The 22,986-nt window shown below is 48.1% G+C and overlaps 1 protein-coding gene across 2 annotated transcripts in view; it reads right to left on the bottom strand.

Annotated features, from left to right (window-relative positions):
• Window positions 1-234: 234 nt before the first annotated feature.
• Window positions 235-22,986, bottom strand: part of ZNF638 (zinc finger protein 638) — an 846,814-nt gene continuing 824,062 nt past the window's right edge. For both annotated transcript variants that reach the window (XM_069632287.1, XM_069632288.1), the window contains one exon: window positions 235-535. In XM_069632287.1, the coding sequence (XP_069488388.1) occupies window positions 464-535 (72 nt within the window). In that variant the 3' untranslated portion in view covers window positions 235-463. The remainder of the gene's footprint in view (window positions 536-22,986) is intronic.

Below are 22,986 nucleotides of genomic sequence, written 5' to 3'. Positions count from 1 at the left end.
GGCCTCACATAATCTGTCCACAGGGCACATTATGAAAATCCATTTTAACATATTGGCTTCCCCATGTCACATTTGCAGTAAATTAGAAGCAGAGGGATCACTAGGCTGAGCCGCACTACGCCACTGCTGGGGAAAAGGTTAGCGATTTATGATACCAAATATATCGGATGATGAACTTGTGAGTGTACAATTAATTCAAACAATGTGGCAAAGAAAAAAACAAAGCAACCCTGATTTACTATACAATAAGAACATTTATTTGAACACTGTCAAAGGTGCTTCTCCAATCAGGATGTTTTTTCATAAAAATTAGAACCATCAATTGTTTCCAAACCGGCTACGAGTGCAATCATAATACATTTTTACAATATTAACTTTGAAGTTTGAAAACAACTTTTGAAACAAAATAAAACGAAATACACAATGGACCCCTTATTCTGAGAAGAAACCATCTATAAATGCATTATGGATTTTCTTGATCTGTACTCGAAGGGTCTTCCGTCAAATGAGATTCATGCTGCTGGGCCATGTGTTTCTGTAGAGGTAAAACAAAATCTTTGAGCAACATTGACAAACTGCTTTGTAAGGACAACAGATCACTTAATCACCAAAAAAACTACAGCCTTATGAAAATAATCCTACTGGTGACTACATTTCCTCTAACCATCTTTATTTTTTTCATTTGTTACACGCCCAGACCCTGGGGTATCACAGCATGGTTACAGACAGCTTTGATATTAGTCATACAATTGTACAGATGTGCATAAAGTTATTACAGCAAGTAGAATATACAATTCGCTAAAAGACATTTACATTTGGATCCGGCTGCTTTGTTCTAATATTGGTTAAATAACCAGGTTTTTTGCAGTTTTGTAAAGCCAGGGTGCGAGGTCTCTTTATAATGAAAGGGAGGGAGTTCCAGTGATTAGGTGCTAAGACCTGAAAGCTGCTATCCATGGCTCTGGTCTTTTTATACTGGGGAGTCACTAGGAGTAAATTGTCGTTAGATCTTAGAGCTCTGGTGTGTTTTTTTTTCTGAAGGGCGTTGAGGTAGATCGGGGCTTTTTTAGCAAGACATTTCTGTGCGATGCAGACAGTTTTGAAGATAATTCTGGCTTTGACAGGTAGCCAGTGCGCTTCCTTCCTTATCTTTGTAATATGCTCAAACTTTTTTTTTTTATACCTAGTGCTGTTCTAAGGCCCTGCTTTGAATCAATTGTAGTTTGCTGATGTTAGTGTTCGAAGTTCCTAGCAGTAAGACATTGCAGTAATCTAACTTGGACAATACTAAAGCCCTAGCCAGGGTGAGACAGTTGGTCGGAGTCAGAAATTGTCTACTTGCCGCAATAAGTTTAGAAGTGTACGCTGAGGTGCGTGAGAGCATACTGATATGTTTAGACATGGTGAGGTTGGCATCTAGGTATTCCCCTAATGCTTTTACTTGCTTGAGTACTGGAATAAGAGTGCCATCAATATTGATCGAGGAGTAGTCTGGGTGGAGGTCAGCTAATTTGGAAGGGGGCCGTCTTCTCATCGTTGAGGCAAAGACTATTTAGCACCATCCAATTTTGAATAATGGCGTAAATTCTGTTAATGATCATGGTGTCTTGGTCATAGTTTCCTGAGATGGGTACGAGGATCTGGGCGTCATCCGCGAAGTTAGTGTAGATGACATCCATGTCGTGTAATGCTGAGAAGAGGAGTTTGGTGTAGGTGTTCTAAAGAATGGGAGAGAGACATGATCCTTGTGGTACTCCAATGGGGACTGGGATGGGATCAGCAGCTTCTTTGCCTAGGGCGACTCTAGACATGCGTTCGGCAAGAAAGGATTTCACCCACCAAGTGGCATTGTTCGAGAAATGGAAATCCTTGGCTAATGAGTTGGTTTGTCATGGTCCACGAGATCAAATGCGGCGGATAGAGAAACTTTGCATCTTCATGCTGTTGGACCCGAGTCTCTGATAGTGTCCATTTGGATTTCAAGATCCAAGATGGCCGTTTCCGTACTATGATTGGGCCTGAAGTCTGATTGTCTGGTTGAGTAGATGGTTCTGTTCAAGATGGGATTGTATTTGTGTGTAGGCTATTTTATCTAAGTTTGAGTAGAAATGGGACCGTTGTTATTGGCCAATAATTGGAAGGTATTGAGGAGGTTTTATGATTATTTTTTTTTTTTTTTTTTTAGAAGTGGGTTGACCGAGGCTTCTTTCATACTAGTTGGGACGGTGTTGGTGATGAAAGAGGAATTAACAAAGTTAGTAATGGTAGGGGGAGGGAGGATGCGCATGCTTTAACTAATTTAGCTGGGACGTTATCCCCTTTATAATTGGATGCTTTTAGCTTGGAAATGGTGTTCAGCACTAGTTCTCGGGAGACCTGTGAGAAGTGGAATAAGGAGTTCGTATTGTCATTGGCAGGGGGCGAGGGGCTTGGTGGTCCGAGCATTTTTGGCTGCTAATAACAGTCTTTTGTTGCTTATTTTATAGCACAATTTTAGAAGCAAGTGTATCTTGAATAGTAGTGGAGCACTCTTTGCTGGAATTGGTGTGGGTCGTGGTTGGGATAGGATTTTCTAATTCTTTAAGGATTTAAAACAGTTCTTTGGAATCTGATGCAGCATTGCTGATGCGTGTGTTGTAGGAGTTAGCTTTATGGGAGATAATGGCTGTTTTATAGCTTTTGTTGGCGTCCTTGAAGGCTTTGGCCGAGTCGGTGTTATGGGTGTGTTCATAGACACGTTTGGTTCTCCTTAGGGCAGCTAATTCTTCATCAAACCAGAAGTGGGATTTTTTGTTTGCACGTTGCATTTTGGTTGTAACTTCGTCGATGGCGAGGGTTAGGCATCTATGGTAGTAGACAGCAATGGTGCTAGGGTCATTGCTGTCAATTAAGTTGGTTGCTAGGGTTTTATTGAGAGTAGGGACAAAGTTCTCTACAGTGAGCTTTCTGGGATTTCTAGCTTCAAATGTATCCATTATTGTTGTCTTAGGAGGACGGGGTTTGTCACTCAGGGGGGTGAAGTTAATGTAGAAGTGGTCAGACCATCTAAGAAGAAAGATGGTATCAATAGTTAGTCTGGTATTAAATGAGGATCCAGTCAAGGGTTCTGCCCTTAATATGAGTGGGATCATTCACCAGTTGGGTGAAGTTCAGATCTTTGAGTGCTGCGTGTAGAGCTGCGGCTTTGAGGTCTAGTTCATCATTGAAACCCAAGTTCAAATCTCCAAGGATTATACATTTCGTGTTTGGTTTAATGAAGGACGCAAGAAGAAGTGGGATGTCTATTTCAGGACTATTGGAGCTGGGTGTTCTGTAAATCACCACAAAATTGATTCTAGTTTTCTCATTCAAGGCGAGTTTAGCTAGCAGCAGTTCATACCCCGAGGGGGCTTCGATGGAGCTAGATCTGAGTTGCAGATTGCTCTCAGCTATGATGGCTACACTACCGCCTATGGAATGGGTTCTGTTAACTCTGAGAATGGAATAGTCGGGTGGGATGGCCAGGGATAGCAGAGGTCCCGAAGCTTGGTGAAGCCAGGATTCTGTGATTACTAGTAAATCAAGCTTTTGTTCAATAATAAGGTCATAGATTTCGATGGCATGTGCTCCAAATGATCGGGCATTAATGAGGGCACATTTGGCATTAGTAGGTTCTAGGGTTTCACTGCGATGGCAGTCTTAGGCGTTGGAGGGTAAGTGACATTGATCGAAGATTTAGGAGACATGGTGGTGGGTGGCTTGTACTTTGTTTTGACAAAAATCATTATGTTTGGGTGGTTTGGTTGCTACAAATGTAGAGGTGTGGCTGTGGTGGACTAGTTTAGTGCGTGTTCTTAGGCGACGAACTCTGGTCCCTGATAATAGGGTAGGTTTTGCAGCCTAAGGTGGTCTTAGGGGTGAGTGGGTGGTCTATCAAAGGAAGCGGGATATGGGTGGGTGCGCAGTCTTGCTCCGGAATTATGAAGAAAAGGCTACCCCTGCAGGCCTGTTCTGTACTTATTGGGAAAGGGGCAGTATGTGGGCGGAAGGGTGTCGGGCAGGGTATAGGGTAGTGTCTTGGGCATGCCAGTTTGGACAGCCCATTTTTGAAGGCAATGAAGTGTTTACCTGTGCATGGGATGTTGTCTAAGACTATGCAGAATGGGAGCATTGTGAAGAGCGTCACATCTAACATTACTATATTCAGTAAGGGGTTAGCTAGAGAGGGCGGGAGGGCATAGCTGGGTTTTGCTGACATGAGTCAGTGTGTCATCAGCTACTGGGTGCATAGCACAGTGAGATGATCTAAAAATGTCAAACTACCAACAGCACCGAGTGGCTTGACATTTTGAATGCAAATTGCTCCTGGACAAACACTATGTTGAGACAGGCTAGAAGCGATATGCTACCAATGAAACAGAGCCATAACATTTTGAGTGCAGAATGCTCCTGGGCAAACACTATGTAGAGACATGCTAGAACCGATATGCTACCAATGAAGCAGAATGGCATAACATTTCGAGTGCAAAATGCTCCAGAGCAAGCACAAAATGGTATTTAAGATAAAGCATACAGTTTTTAGGCAATGCATAATCCCAGGGTAGGGAGACATCGGGTAGATGATTGTGGTAAGGGACTGCGAACTGTGTGGCTCGGTATATGTAAGACTGATAGTTCAGTAGGTTAACATATCGGCATTAAAAATGGGGGAAATAAAAGGCTGTGAACAGTTTGGGCCGTAGCTGTCACAATATTGGTCACTTTCCAGAGCTGTGCGAGTCTTTGGTAGTGTGAGAAAGTACTGCGGTTGTTATGAGTAGGAGTTCAAGTACATTTTCACAGTGTTTACCGGTTTATCTGAGAACTGGGTAAGAACACTCACTTCGGTGAGTGGGGCGGCCATCCTGAGAAGCGGTCAGCCTCGTGGATCTCTATGGAGGCAGTGAGAACTCAAATGTACAGTGATGAGAAACAGATGAATTTCCACTATGTATCCTGCATGGAAACTATTAATGTGACCATGTGCTTAATGTAGTCGCGATCTTCTGCGCTATGGACAGCCGTCGCAGCCGATTACTGCTGCGTCTACAATAAAGCCCTCGGGCTTACCTTACAGCGGGTGTGTGGCACAGCTGGTAGGACACTGCTCCTGCAGTGCTATAGGGAGCCCCTGCTCCTTCAAAGGCTTGCGCTTCTTCTGTGGCCCTTAGTGCAAAGTTCTGTTTTACTAAGTGAACACATGGCCTCTCAGTGTTCCACTTTATGGAAGTAGGTTGCGAGTGCTGCGGCTTTCCGTGGAATTAGGGGAGAGTCAGGTGCTGGGAGCAGAGGGCTGCCAATGTTAGAGGGCATAGAGTGGGCAGACTGACTGGACAATGGCCATCGGCCACGCACGGACAGGCACAGAATGGCCCTTAAGAGCGGCCCTTAAGGATTTGGCCCGGCTTCCACCCGACGGCCACGGCGGTTAGAGTAATTGCAGCAGTGCGGCCAATCAGAGCTGAGGGCTGTGCCAGATGCGAGGCATGTCGATGGAGTCAGCCATCTTGCAGAAAGTGCGGGATATTTAAAAATCAAATCTGGTAGAACGCTGTGCAGGGCAAAGGACACAGTTTCACGTGTATAGTGAGGCAAAGCAGAACAGCTGATGAAAGGAACGCACTTTATGATGCGGATCGCTCCTGCTGAAATAACGCTGCAGAAACGGTTCGTACAGCTACACAGGTAATTACCCTATGCTGCTGCTGGTTATTCTCGGTGTCGGCAGGGTTGAGGGACACCTTCTCCGCGTTGTAGCTCCAATCCTGGCGGGAGAGGTCCCCAGCCCTCTTCCACGTCGGAGGTGCATGGATGTGTAGAGATCTGGCACAGACAGGCCCTTAAGAGCGGCCCTGCTTGATACATCAGTATCCTTTGTCAGGAGCATGGTATGTGGCATTGCCAAACTTGTGCAGACTTCATGCAATCCACCCACAGTAGGACTAAACATGTAACAAAGACTGAGATGGGCTTGATTAAACTGCATAGCCATTTTATTAAAACTAATGTGGCTATGTGGGTGTCACTATACAGCACACAAAAATGAGTCATTCACAATAGGCAATACTTTGCGAGTGTTAGGGAGAATTCCTCTCTACCTTAGAGAGGGGCCAGCACTCTTGCTTGACTATGACTTTTGATTTTTAACCTGGATAGAGCGAGACCCTTTTCCCAATCAACTTTTTTTCTGTGATTCGAAATCGGTTTGTTTTTGGAGTCTGGCAAACTCCATAGGTGGTATCTTTACATTGTGTCACACAGCACCTTCAGTGCAGTGGCACAGGGAAGTCTTTCAGATTTAAATAGCTTCTCTTTACTGTTTCCAAGAGCAGTAAAGTGAAATTGACTTTACTTACATTTGTAACTTTCTCGGCCCAGCACACACCATTTTAACATAGGGCGCTGGGGGATACTTAGTATCCCTTTTGTCTAGTTTCTCATGTAACAATTTTATGTTACCCCTTCTACAATTAATGGCTGGTGGCAGTGGTTTCATTTTGACTACCATTGTGGGTTTTTACCGCAAGCTGCAATTGCAGCTGCAGTAAGACACGCATGGGTGCCCATTTTTGTCAAAATGGCCTGGTAGTCTTTTTTCGCCATTTCTTGTTGGAAAGGTCCTTCTTGAGATTTACTGTGCACACCAAACGAGGTTAGGTCCCTTTGTCTTAAGCGGGATTCACGAGTGAAGCCCGCCTCTGGCTCCAGTATGTCTGGCAGGGGCAGGAAGTAAGGAAAAAGTTACTTACCTGTAACTGTTGTTCTCCAGCATGGGTTTAGCATGGATTCACATGCTCATGAATATCCCGTCAGGTTGGGAATACTCGGTAAAGAAAAAATCAGTTTCATTTCTGAATTGTCTTTCTCCTAACAACCAATCACTGAGCTCTGGGTCATAATGACCTCAGCCAATTACAGCCCTCTACATAAGCCCCTCCTCTGGCAGCCATCTTCAGATTTGGTAGCACGTAAAGTGGCAGTAGGACCAAGAGAAGAGCCGCAGGGGGGTACGTGGTAGGGGTCGCATGTGAATCCATGCCAGACCCATGCTGGAAAACAACAGTTACAGGTAAGTAACTTGTTACTTCTCCAGCATGGGCTCTGGCATGGATTTACATGCTCATGAATAAAGAATATATAGCAGTATACACATGCACAACCACGGGAGGTGGTAAAGGCTCAACATAAGCATCTCTTACCTTTTCACAAGGCTCACCTTGAAGCGAACAGGTTGTGCAGCACTGTTTGGCCGACTCTGGACTCCTCCGTGGAATCCCTGTCGACTCATTAGAATCTCGTGAAGGTGTGCGTAGACCGCCGCGTAGCGGCCCTGCAGATGTCCAGCAGGGGCACACCAAACAGGAACGTCGTAGTTGCAGCGTTCGCTCCTGGAAGCCACCTGGAAATCGAAGCCTTGGGGAGGGCCTTCCCATGGTTCACAGGGCCAAAGTTCACGAAAAGTTGGGACGTCTTCTCTTGGTGCGGTCCACATAGAACATCAGCGCTCTAGCCACATCCAGCAAGTGCAAAGTACTCTCGGCCGGCGATGAAGGCGTCAGAAAAAAACACAGGCAACACCAAGGGCTCATTTAGATGAGTCTGATGGCATCTTGGGCACGAGGAAAGCGGTCTTCCACGATAAGAACTTCAGTGGAACTGTCTGCATAGGTTCGAATGGAGGGCCCATGAGCCTTGTCAGCACCACATTGAGCTCCCATGCCGGGCCTGGAGCATTCACTGGCGGGAACAAACTGAAAAGTCTTTTCATAAACTCCTTAACCAGACGGTGTGACCATAACGACAGTCCCGGAGATCCGGTTTAGCGGGAGATAGCCGCCAGATGAACTTTAATGGAGGCATGGGCCAGCCCCGCTTTGGCCGACAGCAAAAACAGCAGCACCTGCGGAGCCATGACTCGTAGAGGGTCGAGATTCTGTTTACGGCACCAAACGGCAAACCTCTTCCATTTATGTCTAACATTTAGAGTAGATTATGCACTGGCCCTGGCAAGCACCTACTTGCAATCCGCAGGGTGGTCATAACCCCCCAAACTCTAACGCTGCAAGAGCCAGGGCTTCATGTTCAGCGATCCTAGGTCGTGATGCAGAATTGCCTCATTCTCTGGCTAGAAAATCTGCAACCAGCTTGACTGGAGGGGACACCGACATGTCGATCGAATAGGTACAGATCCCAGATCTGCCTCAGCCATGCCGGTGTGATGAGTATCAACCTGCACCAGGATCGTCCGAGTTGATTGACTAGTCGAAGAAGCAACGCAACAGAGGGAACGCATACAGAAACAGGCCGCCCAAGTGGAATGAGAATGCGTCCCCCATGCTCGCCAACCAGGGAAACCTGCTGGCGAACCTCCGACACTGTTCGTCGCTGTCGCAAATAGATTGATCTGAGGATTGCCCCATCTGCGGAACAGGACATCCACTTGGTCCTGCTGAAGCGCCCACTTGTTGCAAGGGCGCAGTTCCCTGCTGAGCGAGTCAGCAACAGTGTTCTTCACTCCTGTCAGATGAAACGGGATGAGGAACATCCACTGGGCAATGGCCCAGTGCCATAAGTCATGTGCTTCCCGTAAAGAGAACCAGGGATCTGGTGCCCCCTGGTTACCGATGTAAAACATTGTGGTGGTGTTGTCCGTGAAGACCCGCACCACCTTGCCCTTGAGGGACAGAAGGAAAGATTTGAGGGCCCAAAACACTGCCCGCAGCTCCAACACGTTGATGTGCAACGTTTTCCCCTCCGCTAGCCACAGGCCTTTTGCTGAAGACTTCTGATGTGAGCGCCCCATCCTGCCAGGGAGGAGCCAGTCGTGACTGTCTCCTGGTACAGTGGGGTGGGGTCTGTAGATCTGCACCTCCGGACAGATGAGTGCGATCCTCCCACAACCATATTGCTCGATGGAAACTCTCGTCGTCCTCGAAGCTTCCACGACACTTTAATTCAATGGGCATAGAAGAATTCCTGTAGGGGATGCATCCGTAGCCTGCACAGTCGAATGAGGTATATGCATGATGACAGCATGCCAAGCAAAGACTTGATGGACCTCACCCTTGCCACCTTCAGGGCCAACAGCTGTTGTACCTTGCCCAAGATGGCTGCAATCCTCTCCTCCGACGGAGACGCCAGGCACCACACTTGAGTCGGGCTCCCAGAAACAGCGCATCCTGCGATCGATTCTAGTAGGAATTTGCATAGTCCACCGAGAACCCCAGATCCATCAATAGGTGCACGGTCTTCGCCGTGTGGTGGACGGCGACCTTCTTCGAGCTTGCCCGGATGAGCCAGTCGTCCAGATAAGGGTAGACGTGAATCCCCGAAGTCGCAGCTGCGTCGCCACTGGCGCCAGGCACTTGAAGACTCATGGCGCCGACTTCAAGCCGAAGGGAAGGGCTTTGAATGATTGCGCTTCCCTTGCACCACAAAACGCAGGAACTTATGGTGCCTCTTGTGAATGGGGACGTGGAAGTATGCATCCTCTAAGTCCAGCGACGACAAAAATTCTCTTCCAGCTGCCCAAGCACGTACTGACGAGTGACCATGCAGAATTCTTGGGACTTTATGTACTTGCTCAGTCTAATAAAGGTCGAGAATGGGCCTCCAGCCCCCGTCTTCTTTCTGACGAAAAAGTACCTAGAGTACACAGGAGCCCCAGAGCCTCTGTGGTACGAGCTCCAACGCGCCTTTCTTCAGCTTTGCCCGCACTTCCAGCAACAGCTGCAGGACATGGTTTTCCTGCCGGGCCACTGGTGGTATTCTAGGAGACTTCTGTTGAAATTCGAGGGAGAGTCTGTGGGCGAGAGCATCCAGTACCCAATGGTCGTGGAGATGGTCTTCCACACGCTGACAAAGTTTGCCAGTCTGCTTACCACTGGGGTGCACGGGCGGGGGCCCGATGCCACGGCCGGTTCAATCCTGCTTGGACGTTGAAGGGCCTCCCTGGGGACCCTGGCGATGACGACGCCCTCCTCCGAAGGTCTTGGAACAGCCCCTGTTCATCTCCTGGGCCAAAGAGCGGGAGGGTTGGCGGTAAGAAGAGGATTCCCCACCGAACCCCTTGGAGAACCCTTGGGACTTGCTGCCCGAGGTCCGAAAGGACTGCTTCCGTTGCTGAAGAGTGCGCAAAGCACATGCCATCTCCGTGTCAGTCTTTATGGCTTGGAGAGACTCATCCACAGCCTTTCCAAACAAATTGTCGAAGGGCATGTCCAGCACCTTAGACTGAATATCCTGTCGGCAATGTCCGTGGCCACCGTGATGGCGTGGACCAACGCCACCTCATCTTGTGGCAGGATCTCCAACGCTTCCAACCTCTTGTCGTCGGGAAGGAAGTCCAGGATGGGAGCGATCTTGAACCACAACTCCCAGTCTCAACTGTTAGGCAGAATTGCATGCAGTACCCTCTGGGACCACCACGCACAATTAGGACTACAGGTGTAAGCAAGACCAACCGTTGGTACAAGTCTGTACCACACAGTTCGTTGGTAGCGAGCTGAGCAGACGGGCATCTCAAGCGTGAATGTGAGCAGTACCAGAAGTTACACAAAAGACTTCCAATCACAGTGGTTCAAGTAGACACTTATACTCAAGGTTTCTTGGTAAAACACGTAATGTATTTACACAATCATTTATAAAACATTTCACTAGAAGACAAATTATATACCAATACACTTCAATACAAAACTAAGCTTTTGAGACAGTTTGAGCGCCCTTGAAAAAGGAGCCAAACTGCAGTTTAGTTCCTTAGCAGTGAGCAAAAAGGACAAAAGTAGGTAGAAGAGATTATATGCACTTTCTAGGCAGTGCAAATAGTTTGTTCACCAGACTAGTTCAATTAAGTCAATGGGCTAGTGTTCTGGATAGTAAAGAGCAGTTCTGGAATCAAACTGCAAAAGTTGTCAGAAGTAGTTAAGGCGAAAAAAAATCATTTGTGGGGGTCACAAGCTGATTAGGCCTGCAAGTTGGGAAAGTTTCACAAACTCTCTGCGAGAGTGGCGGGTTGGCACAGTAACTTTTTGTGAAGAAAACAAATGTTGCTAAGTCGTGGTTCCTGGCAGTTACTGCAGATCTCGCTGTTCCCGAGCCTCAGTCGTGGGGACAAGAGGGAGGACGTCAGGGACTCCTGCACTGGATCGTTGAAGAAAGCAAACAAAATGGAGTCACTTCAGTTCCAGTAGCTGTAGATTCAAGAACACAAACTTGTGTCCCTCTCCCTGGTTAAACCTAACCAGCCTTGAGAATGGTATCCAGGTGTCTTATCATTGGATTGGTCCCACCAACCCAAAGGTAGAAACCGTCCTTGAAGTAGCTTCTCTGTCGAATGGAGTGTGGCAATTCGGACCTGCAGCAGGGCTTCACCGGGCAAACCAACAGTCCAGTAGTTGCAGCAGCCGTCCACTTCCATCTCTTCTTCGGTTGTTCCAGTGGTCAACTGCCTTCCAGTCCTGGAGACTCGCCTTTTAAACAGTTTTCTTTCTTTCATTCCAGCCTAGCTGCCACTCACCCAGCAGCGTGGCTGTCCTTGCCGGACAGTCAGCCAGCCAATCACGCCAGCATGCATTTGGGTCTCCTAGGAGACTAAGCACAGGGAGTTTCGGGCACCTCCCTCACTTCCTGCCCACCCCAGACACTGATGCCAGGGGCACACGAACAAAGGGACCAAACCTAGTTTGGTGAGCAGAGAAACACCAGAAGAACCTTTCCAAAAAGTAGTGTTGAAAAAAGAAGACCGGGTCCCGTTTCAAAAAAGGGGCTTACGGCGCCATCTTGAAAAACATGGCTCCCGTGATTTTTGGCTACCGGTGTTCGTGGTTGGGAAAAATCATGGTAGTTCGTTGTGAAACCACTGCCAGGAGCCTTTTCAATAGGAAAGGCTAGCATTTGACTGCTACATGAGTGTTTAGACATTGGGGATACGATGTAACATGGTAAAATGGCGTCTGCTGGGTCTATGAATTTGGAAAAGACTAGTAAAGTCAATTTCACTTTACATTCTCTAGGAAACAGTAGTTTATCCCAGAGAAGGTATTTAAACCTTTGGGAAGTCTAAGAGACATCCCCTTGTCACTGCACTGAAGGTGCTGTGTAACACATGAAAAGCTGATGCCTATGGAGTTATCTAAAACTCCATAATCCGAGAACACAAAATGTAAAACACACGAGTGGGAAAAAAGGCTCACACTATTTCCAGGTAAAAAAATCAAGTCCTCAAAACCCAGCAAAGTTGCTGGGGGTCTCAAGGTGAAGGGAATTAGCACATTTCTGAGAGTTCCGTTTACCTCTTGAAGCTAAAGTTGGGGAGAACAACAAGTTACTTCACCTGGTAACGTTCTTTTGATTTGATTTGATGTTCCTCCAAAGTATTCCTCATTTTATAATAATCATTCCAGTTTCAACTGCTTTGGAATTTCTTTGACAGGGGGCGCTCTGTGCCGTCTTGTCGAGTCGATGTCCCTCGACGGCCTCTGTCCGACTGTCGACTTTAGTAAAAGTAGCGCACGCAGCACCCGTTGGCTTCAGTTCTGTTTTTCCCTCTCTTGAAGAGGATTTACCAGGCGTACCATAGACTGCAGGCTCCAAAGAAAGCATAAACTGTAAGAACACGTAAATTCTACGGCGGGGTAGTCTGCGAGGGGCAATGAGGAATATGTGTGAGGAACATTCAATCAAAAGAAAGTTACCAGGGGTAAGTAACTTTCTTCGAATGGATTATGTCCTCCCACGTATTCCTCATTTTACGATAGTCTCCCAAAGCATTAATAATTATGGTGGTGGGAGTACGAATTGTATTTGGTTTAAATTGTCGTCATTGACTGAATGAAGGACCGCTTTTGCAAATAATTCTTCCTGACTGGAATTAATCCAGGCAGTAATGTCTCACAAACGTGTGAACAGGCGACCAAATGGATGCTGAACAAATGTCTGTTTGGGACACCTCATTGAAGAGCAGCAGAGGTTGCCATGCCCCTTGTGGAATGAGCTTTTAAGCGTTCCTGCAGGTCTTTGCCCGCTAACCTGTAATATTCGCCAATAGCCAGGATGATCTATCTGGACATGGTTTGTTTTGTAACAGCTACACCAAATTTAGGGCCAGTATAGCCAATGAATAATTGGTCATTTTGATGAAATGTAGCTATTCTTGATATGTAAAAACAGAGCCCTTTTGTGTGAAGTCTATGTAAACTTGCCTCTTTTCCAGGATGAGGTGGTGGATAGACAGTTGGCAAAATAGTTTTTTGTGACAAGTGGGAGTCGGAGACTACCTTCGGTAAAAAAGGTGGTGTTGGGCAAAGTTTTTATGCAGTACCCTCAGGGACCACTACACACACAACTCAGACTACAGGTATAGGAAACCCAACCTTGCACTACACAGTTTTGGTAGCGTGTTGAGCAGCCATGCTTATCGCAAGATCGGTCAATGGGAGCTGTTGTGGAGTTACACAGAGGCTCACAGTTACACGTATTCAAATAAACTCTTACACTCGAGGTTTCTTGCATAAACAATTATTAATTTGTCAGTTAGAATAAGACTCCTTCAGAAGGGAGCAATATATTAGTAACTCACAAATATACTATAATACGGTATGCGCTTCATTTCTAAATCAGTAAAGACCCTTTTGGGATGGCCCACAGACAACCTACACCCACTGGTGACTTCAATAACTAGGGTGCTGGGGACATTAATATCTTACTGTTGGCATTTAGAATACCCTTAGAAGTTGGTAAAAGGTAAAATTTAGTAGAAGAGACTACAAATATTCTTAAGCAGGCAAATGCTTTTGGAACCCTCAAGAAGAGTCTCAAAATTCAATAGGCTAAACCAACGTCAATGGGCAAAAGTCTTGTATAGGATGAAGCACTTCTGCTACTTAGGAGTCTGATGAAAAGAAGAATCAAATGAAGGGCCACAAGCTGATAAGACGTGAGTTGTAGAGGTTGCAAGCACTCTTCAGTAAGAGGCAAGTTCTCAGGCTTTTAACAGTACCTTAGAAATGAAGAAAAAGATGCAGCTGAGGACGTCTGTTCGTGTGAAGCTCTGCAGATCTCACTGTTCCTGAACCTCAGTCGTGGGGACAAGAGGGAGGATGTTTGGGGATTCCTGCAATGCATAGGACGGTCAAAACTCGCAACCGGCAAACTTCACTTTCAGTGGCTGTTCAGTGTTTCAGCTCCTCGCGTCTACCGCAAATAGCAACACTGCGGTTCCTGGCTGTCGAGATGGACTTTACTTGCATCTGGGGTCCCACTCTATTGAGAGGGTTCAGGCTGGGTCAGTCCTGCTTCCTGGGAGTCCGACGGATCTTCCTGAAGCTCTAGGCCAGCTTAAAAGAAACAATCTGGCGTTCCTCTCCCTGGTTATACGGTTTCCAGCAGCAACTCTGGAAATTCAACCAGCTATGAGATGGATGTCCAAAAGGCTTACTTTGGAGTGGATTGGTCCCACCAACTCAAGGGGAGAAGTCATCTGTGCAGGGGCATCTCGGTCAATGCGAACTTGGCGTTTTGGCACTGCAGCAGGGCTTCACCAGGCAGGCCCACGGTCCAGGAGTAGCAGCAGGTGTCCTCTGCAAATTCTTCGGTTCCTTCGCCCAGTAGGCGACTGCCTTCCAAGCCAAAAGACTCCTTTTATTCAGTTCTCTCCCATTCATTCCAGTCTAGCCAGTCAGTCACCCAGCAGGGTGGCTGTCCTTGCCGAACAGTCAGCTGGCCAAACACTGAGTGCATTTGGGTCTCCTAGGAGACTTAGCACAGGGAGTTTAGGGCACCTCCCTCACTTCCTGCCTGCCAGAGGCAGGCTTCACAACAAGATCTGCAGAGCTACACAGGAACAGAAGCCAGCTGACACTGACCCCCCCTCTTGAGAGAAGCCTGGCTGCTCAGCCACACTACCAACCTGTGTAGTACGACATGCATTACTTACCGTAATAGCATTTCTGATGATTGTATCTGCTTAGATTCACATGCTGTGCATATGGTCCGACATCCAGTGGTAACCGCGGAGTATTGCATCTTGTCTTTTGGGGACCGAAAGGGGATGTCGGCATAGGTGTGTCTAACACTATCCCTATCGTGACGTGTGGTGTACCCAAAATCCCTCACGCGCCGAGGTCCCTCCGATTGTATTGTATTTTTCTGCCATGAGGTAGCCCAAGGCTATAGTGAGTGAGTACATAAAGAGATAAAGTAGTAAGATGTCTATGTTCCTTCCACCCCGAGCGGGGCGGTAGGGAGGGCACATGTGAATCTAAGCAGATACAATCATCAGAAATGCTATTACGGTAAGTAATGCATGTCTTCTGATGCTTGTTAATATGCTTAGAATCACATGCTGTGCATAGACTAGCGAGCACTACCCGGAGTTGGAGGTGGGTTGTGAGAAGGAACAGTAGAGAAAAGATGCCCTAGTACTGCTTGGCCCACCTGAGAATCAGACCTAGAATGAGTGTTTACGCAATAGTGTTTTGTAAAGGTGTACAGAACTCCAGGTTGCCGCTTTGCAAATGGATTCTAGGGGAACATTTGCAATCAAGGCTATGGATGCCCCAGTGCCTCGAGTAGAATGTGCTCTAGGCTTGAAGGGCAGTTCTCTCATAGCAAGAGTAACAGTGTGATGCATTTGACAATCCACCGTGAGATAAACGATTTAGAGACAGGATCCCCTTCTCTACCAGCTGCCACTGAAACGAAAAATTGTTTAGTCTTCCTTAGTGGTTTAGTTCTTTCCAAGTAAACCACGACTTCCCTGCACACGTCTAGTGTGTGAAGGCTTCTTTTGGCCATGCTAGTAGGGTTCTGGAAGAAAGTGGTTCGATTGATTGGTTCACATGGAACTTTGAGATGAATTTAGGCGCAAACCTGGGATTTGTGCGCAGAACTACCTTATCTTTGTGGACTGTAACAAAGGGGTCTAGAACAGAAAGAGCCTGTAGTTCGCCAAACCTTCTGACAGAAGTGATAGCCACCAGGAAGGCTGTCTTATAGGTCCGGTCTTTCAGACTTGCTTTATGCATAGGCCCGAAGGGAGCTCCCATGAGCCTGGTCAAAGCCACATTCAGATCCCACCCAGGGGCTGGGTGGGAGACGTAGACGAATTTCGCCGACCATGTTATCCAGAGACCGTTCCCCTTGGATCGGTTCTGGGGGTACCGGGAGGCGTAGTCTTGGCATTGGGCGTTCTCCCGAGTAGCAAACAGGTCGATCTCTGGGAATCCCCATTCTGCGAAGACGTTGGACAATGTTTTCGTGCAGTCGCCATTCATATTCTTCGGGCAGGGGGAAATCTCTGCTGAGTACGTCTGCTAGAAGATAGAGATCCCCTGGAACATGTTGGGACAACAGAAACATCTTGTGTCTGAGAGCTCATATTCAAATGTTCTGGGACAGCTTGAATAGCTCTGGAGAGTGAGTGCCCCCCTGTTTGTTCATGTAATACATAGCTGTAGTGCTGTCCATTAGAATCAGAACAGTCTTCCCTTGCAGTTGCACCTGAAAGGCTTTCAAAGCCTTGAACACCGCTAACAGCTCCAGTAAGTTTATATGGTTGGACGCTACTTGAGGAGACCAAACTCTGCTGTAGCAGATGAGCTCCCCACCCTGTGAGAGATGTGCCTGTCGTGAGAGTGGCTTCCACTGCAGGGGTGGTGAAGGTCTTCCCCTTCAAGAGGTTTTCTCTTGACCACCACTGCAGAGAGAACGAGGGCTGGCGAGACAACTACCAAATCTTCCCATTGTCCGCTGGCCTGACACCACTGGCTGCTGAGCCACTCTTGCATGGGACGCGTACGCAGCTGCACGTGGGGAACTACGTATATGCATGACGCCATCATCCCTAGCAAACGCATGGCTTTGCGTACCGTCACCACCCGACGGGCTACATATTGAGGGATCTGAGAAAGCATGTTCTGAACCCTCTCAGAGGGGAAGACGAGGCAGTCTTCCGTCCGAATTAGAGCTCCAAGAAATTGTTTTACTTGGCTGGGGACTAAACTGAATTTCTTTTCGTTGATTGAGAAACCCAGACTGAATGAGATCTACTGTTTTTTGGGTGTTCGAAAAACAAGCATCGAACGAGTCCCCCATAATGAGCCAGCCGTCGAGGTAAGGGTAAACTGGGACTGATAGTCTGTGCAGGTGTGCTGCTGCCACTGCCAGGACTTTGGTAAACACCCTTGGCGCCGAGGCGATGCCGAAGGGGAGTACCTTGAATTGGTAATGCCTCCTCCTGGATCATGAGCCTTCGATATTTCCTGTGCGCTGGCAACATTGAAATAACATTGAAATAAGAAAGTATGCATCTTTCATGTGCAATGTTGCCATGAAGTACCCTTGTTTCAGCAATGGGATCACCTCCTGCAGTGTTACCATGCAAAACTTCTGGGGTTTGAGCGCAGGTCTAGAACAGGGCGCATGGTGAGATCTTTGGGGTACAAGGAAGTACACTGAATAAATACCCTTGTTTACCTGAAGAATAGGGACTGCTTCTATGGCGTCCTTTCCCAGCAGTGCTTCCACCTCTTGGATCAGGATCTCCAGATGGTCTGATGAAAAGCGCAGTGAGCGCGGCAGTCTGAACTGTGGAGGTCGAATTCCACGCAGTAACTGTGGGCGACCGTCTTTAAGACCCACTGGTCGGAAGTTATCCCCTTCCATGCCATGAGGAAAGATGTTAATCGCCCCCCGACCAGGGTGACATGGGAGGGGACCTGGACTTGGTGGTCATTTCTGACCAGAGGCCGTGACTCCTCTGGGATTGGGGCCTCTGTCTCTACCCTTGCCACGTTTGACCTCTTGAGGGGTACTAAGTGGGGCTTCCAGATGTTTGATTTGTGTTGAAGTTACCCGTGCTGTAGTTTTGACCAGCACGTGCTTGCCCTCGAAAGGACCGCCGAGTCATTACCCCTCTGGAAGGAGAGTTTGTGTAATTTGTTGCAGAGTCTTTAGAGTCTCATGCTCCTTCTTGGATGTTTCCAAAGCCTCATCCACCGCTTTCCTGAAGAGGTTAGTCTCCTCGATGGGTTCATTAATGAGGGAGGCCGGAGTCTCAGGTTTAAATCCTGATGTACGCAGCCAAGCGTGTCTTTTCAGTAAGGTCCCTTGAGCAAGAGACCTGCCTGCAGTTTCCGCAGTGTCCAGGGTGTTCTTCACCACGTTCTAGTTAACTAGTCTTCCCTCCGTACAATGGAGAGAAGTTTTGACTTGGCGGGTTCGGGAACCTCTTGGAGGCCTTCCTGGAGCAAGTTCCATTGAGCATCAGCATAGCTTGCTAATAGAGTAGTATTATTAGCTACCCATATAGTGTATGCGGCTGCTGACGTGATGTTTGCCCAGGGCATACAGCCGCTTAGATTCCTTGTCCGGTGGTGATTTCCCCCGTGGCAAGGGGTACCCCTGCCCTCTTTCGAGTGGTAGTCACTACCAGTGAATCTGGGGTGGCGTGCCCTTTGATGTATAGAGGGTCGGAATGAGAAGGGCAAAATAATTTTTCGACTCTAGTTCACTGCCCGTGTTTGAGCAGGTGACACCAATGAGGGAGCTACCCTTCTCTTAACAGAGAGAAGGAGGGGGGATGATTGACTCGCCGGAGGTTTTTCCTCGATATCCTCCACGAAATCCTGCTCAGGTACCGGCTCTTGAGTGGCAATTTTAAAGTATTCAGCTGCTTTTTTCAACATGTAGTTGAATGCATTTTGTCACCTACAGGAGAGGCCTGGCGAGCCCGGTGTGGACGGAGGAGAGTCTAGGCACAAAACATCAGAGTCCCGATCTTGCTGTGTCAATGGGTCCTGACCTCCTTGCTGGGTTTCCTCCCAGTTGTCCGTAGTATCCTGTTGGTCTTCCTCATAGTTTTGCAGGAAAGAAGCTTCATTATAGATGTCTGTGTGTGTCCAACTGGACCACACCTTCCTGTTGGAAACAGGAGTGATCTTCCTGAATTTGAAGGTTAGGGTCTAACCGAGCTCTTTCCGGGGGAGGATGATCAGCTAAACTGATAATCTGCTCCAGCTGACCCATACACCCTTTACATTTTTCTGTAGTCCACTTAGAGGACCCAAACGGGCCTGCGTGAGAAGAAACTACGTTCTCCGCCCTGTGGCGTCGACAGGAGTCTTAGGGCATCAGAAAGAGGCTCTCTACCATCCCCGTAAGCCTTGTCATAATCGGGAACCCAATCCGCTAAAAAAAAAAAATCTGCGGCTTGTCCCATAACCTTGGGTGGAACCGGGGTAAGGCCCACCGCCGCAGTAATTCTTCTGATGCTGCTTTCGATGGTCACCGAATCGTCAAGAGACAGTGGCTCCGATGGTTTATCGGGAGGTGTAATACCTTCAGCGGCGCTAGAGAGCCTAGCGGTTGGTTTTCCGGGTAGAGGCCTACCCCAGCCTTAGAGATCCTCAAAGCGTCGGGCTCCCACGCTTCGACACGTGTAGGTTTAGAGGTAGCGGCCTTAGCTGGTTTAGATTGCCCAGTCACAAAACGCTGCTGTGGAGAGGGAGGTGGGGGGTGGGGAGTTTGCGGGGCTTTGGATCTGGACGATCAGAGGGAACCAGCAAAGTTTACGGTGGACCTGTTGGCGCCGTCTTTTTCGATGAAGACATCGAAATTGGCATAGGGGTTGTGTGCTTGGTGCAATGCGCTAGCACACCCCTGTCGTCGGGTGTTGTCCCTGTAGCAAGTCTAGAGTCAAGCCTTAAAGGGTCGGCGACAGGTCGTGGCGGACCTAGAAGCATCCGCCTCAAGGTCTATAACATCCGTAACGGAGGCTTGGTCATCCAAAGTACCCCTGTCACTTTCAGTGGGTGTGGCGGTGGGGTAAAGGGTTCCATGCGTGACATAACGTACGTGGCCCACCGCTTTACACAGCGCTCCTTAAGTGTCTTAGGCCGAAGGAGTTTGCACGCTGCACACCGCTTCTCGTCGTGCTCTAGGGGGGAAACAGGCGTTACACGTCCTGTGTTTGTCCTTCCAAGGATATCTGACCCTACACTTAGGGCAAATCTAAAAGGGAAGGATGACAAGACCAATAGGTAAAAGAGGGGAAAGGAGGAAAGACATACCAACAATATGGCCACCCCGACCCCACTCTCCCTACTGTACAGGTCGGCAAGAGGGCCCGACCACGTGGAAAATCCAGCCGCCGGATCTTAGGCACTGAAATCCACAGCCGTAGACGAATCCCCCGTAGTCTTTGTCAAAGAGGCTCTTGTTGGGTGAAGTAACTTAATGGGGAATAAACCGACAATTTGGTAACGAAACAATGTCTCTAGTAAGAGCTCCGCTATAGGGCGACCAATTATCTGGGCGGAAAAAACAATTTGAGGGACCTTGGCATGTGAGGGATTTTGGGTACACCAGACGTCATGATAGGGATAGTGTTACAGACACGCCTATGCAGATGTCCCCTTTCGGTCCCCGAAAGGCAAGATGCAATACTCTGCGGTTACCACTGGATGTCGGAACATATGCACAGCATGTGATTCTAAGCAGATTAACGAGCATCAGAAAGACTTATACCAAAGGTTGGGTTACCTATTGTCAGGAGGACAAGGTTGCTGTAGTCTCCCCAAGGGTACTGCACACAATCTTGCCTAACATGTAACAAAAAAGAAAGCACCATAGGTGTGTCACATAGAAAGAATTCAACGGAAGCAGTACAGTACAAACATTTAATTGCTGGCCTCCTGGCCAAAAGCAAGATCTCCATTACGTCATCCGGAACATCCCAATCTGTACATCTCAGCCTCTCAGAAACCATGCGTGAAGGCAGTGTGTCAACCTCTGGATGGAGAACCAGACCCTCCTCTCGCAAGAGAAGGTCCTCTCTGTGGAAGATGTATTGGAGGGCAGATGGACATGTCCAGAAAGTCTTGGTACCACGTCTCACGATCCAATCTGGGGCAATTAGGATCTTGTGTTACCCAAACTTTCACAACCTCCTGATCACTTGATGAATGACGGGGACCTGAGGGAACGCGTACAGGAGTAAAAATTCCCAGTCCACTACGATCGCATTTCCTAGAGCTCCTCTTGCGGGAAATTCCCTGGAGCAGAACAGCTTGCACTTCCAGTTTACACTGGTCGCAAACAAATCCACTTGAGGGGTTCCCCAAAGGGTGAAGATCTCTTGAAGGACTTGCTGAGCTAGTTCCCACTCGGGGGAGACTGCTCTGCCTACTCAGTGTCCGCCGCCATATTCTCTCCAGTTACGTGAACTGCTGATGGAGATTCCTTCTTCAATTGCCCAGAACCAGAGCTACATTGCTTCTCTGCACAGTGGTAGTGACCCTACACCACCTCTCTTGTTGAGGTAGTACAAGGCCACTGTGCTGTCTGCCATTATACCGGAACATGGATGACTAAACCGGAAAGGACACGGACATCCCCGACCCGAGAGGGTAACTCCCACGGCACCTGGACGGGAGACACCGGATAGACTGGAACACAGGCGGCACGCACGGAGACGGAGTCAACTACCCCAGACAATCCCACCAACCCTTTCGCCCACCCCTTAGTTACCGCCAGGTACCACAGTGGTGTGGAATTGTCGAGATATTGGCAATCACCACACTACCTGAGAGGTTGACATTGGCAGGTGCACTGGCCAAGGAGTATGAAGGGAGGATAATGGGAGCTATAAGAGAACATGTTAGAGTTGTGGGCCAAAGGAGTAAGGAACCTGTATGCCAGTCGGACCCAGATCAGGACAGAGCCGCATCAGGGGAGACTACGCAAGCTGAGCGCCTCAATTCAGGATAGAGATGCAAATTAAGCAACCCTACTACCAATTTCTCTTTCTGCATACACCCCTCAAACTCCAAACAACTAAAACCTACAGCACAACAAACCGCACAAAATTCACTACATTGCAACAACACAAAAACAGTCTTGCACAACAGTACATGACTAGCGGCCGCAAAACACTCCAGGCCCAGCCAACGGACCCACTAGGCTGAGGCCGCCAACATCACGTCACTGCTCTCTTGCACTTTTCCTGCTTCCTCCCACTAACTCAGCCTCCCCTCTTTCAGAGCCTCTGGAGCGCCAGGGGACCACTCCGGTGGTGATACTACGCGGAACAAATGTCCTTTAACATTATCAGGACCTTCTTTCCCCGTACCAAGAGCAGAAAGACCATAAGCGCTAGTCTGATTGCCCTCAGCTCCAAAAGGTTGATGTGTAGTTTGGACGATTGAGACTGACTGCTGATTGTCAGCTCGTTGGCATGGGTTCCTCACCCCACCAGTGTATGTCACTACTATTCTCTGCGGCCATGGCTGCCAAAAGGATTCTCCCTTGATAACGTTGTCCTTGCAAGCCCACCACAGAATGTCACAAAAGACTCTGCTCAGAACCTTTAGATGGTCTGACATTCTGCCCGAGAATTGGGACCATCGAGTCCTGAGAGCCCACTGGAGGGATCTAATTTTGAGACAAACCTATGGCACCAAAAGAATGCAGGATGCCATGAGACTGGGCAACCTCAACAATTGAATGCCGAAGATGCTGGGCACTCTGGAATTAGGTGATCATCTGCAGAATATTTTGAGCTCTCACCTCGGGTGGCGATGCTTTCCCAGCGGAAGCATCGATGGACAGCTCCAAAAAATTGGAGTCTTTGAGATGGCATCATGTGGGACGACTTGTAATTGAGGGAGAAGCCCAGTATGTAAAGAGGGTGGCAAGTAACAATGAGATGTTCCCAGGCTTGTTTGGGTGAACAAGCCCTGATCAGCCAATCTACGTAGGGGTAGATGTGCCCTTCCACCCCCATCTGCTGAGACTTGCTACCACCACTGCCATCAATTTGGTGAAAACTTGTTGGGCAGAGGTCAGCACGAATGGCAGAACTTGAAATGGATATGGAGAACGCAGTCTCACAGGGTAAACGTAAACTTAGACAAGGTACAAGTTGCGTTAGTGGTCTTAATACCATACTGCCAGCAGTAAATATCTTTCTCG

Source organism: Ambystoma mexicanum, chromosome 6q (assembly GCF_040938575.1).
Source record: "Ambystoma mexicanum isolate Mex_15411 chromosome 6q, UKY_AmexF1_1, whole genome shotgun sequence".
Lineage (NCBI taxonomy): Eukaryota > Metazoa > Chordata > Amphibia > Caudata > Ambystomatidae > Ambystoma > Ambystoma mexicanum.
Note: the sequence above shows the minus strand (reverse complement) of the source record. Positions and strands in the feature narration are given on the sequence as shown.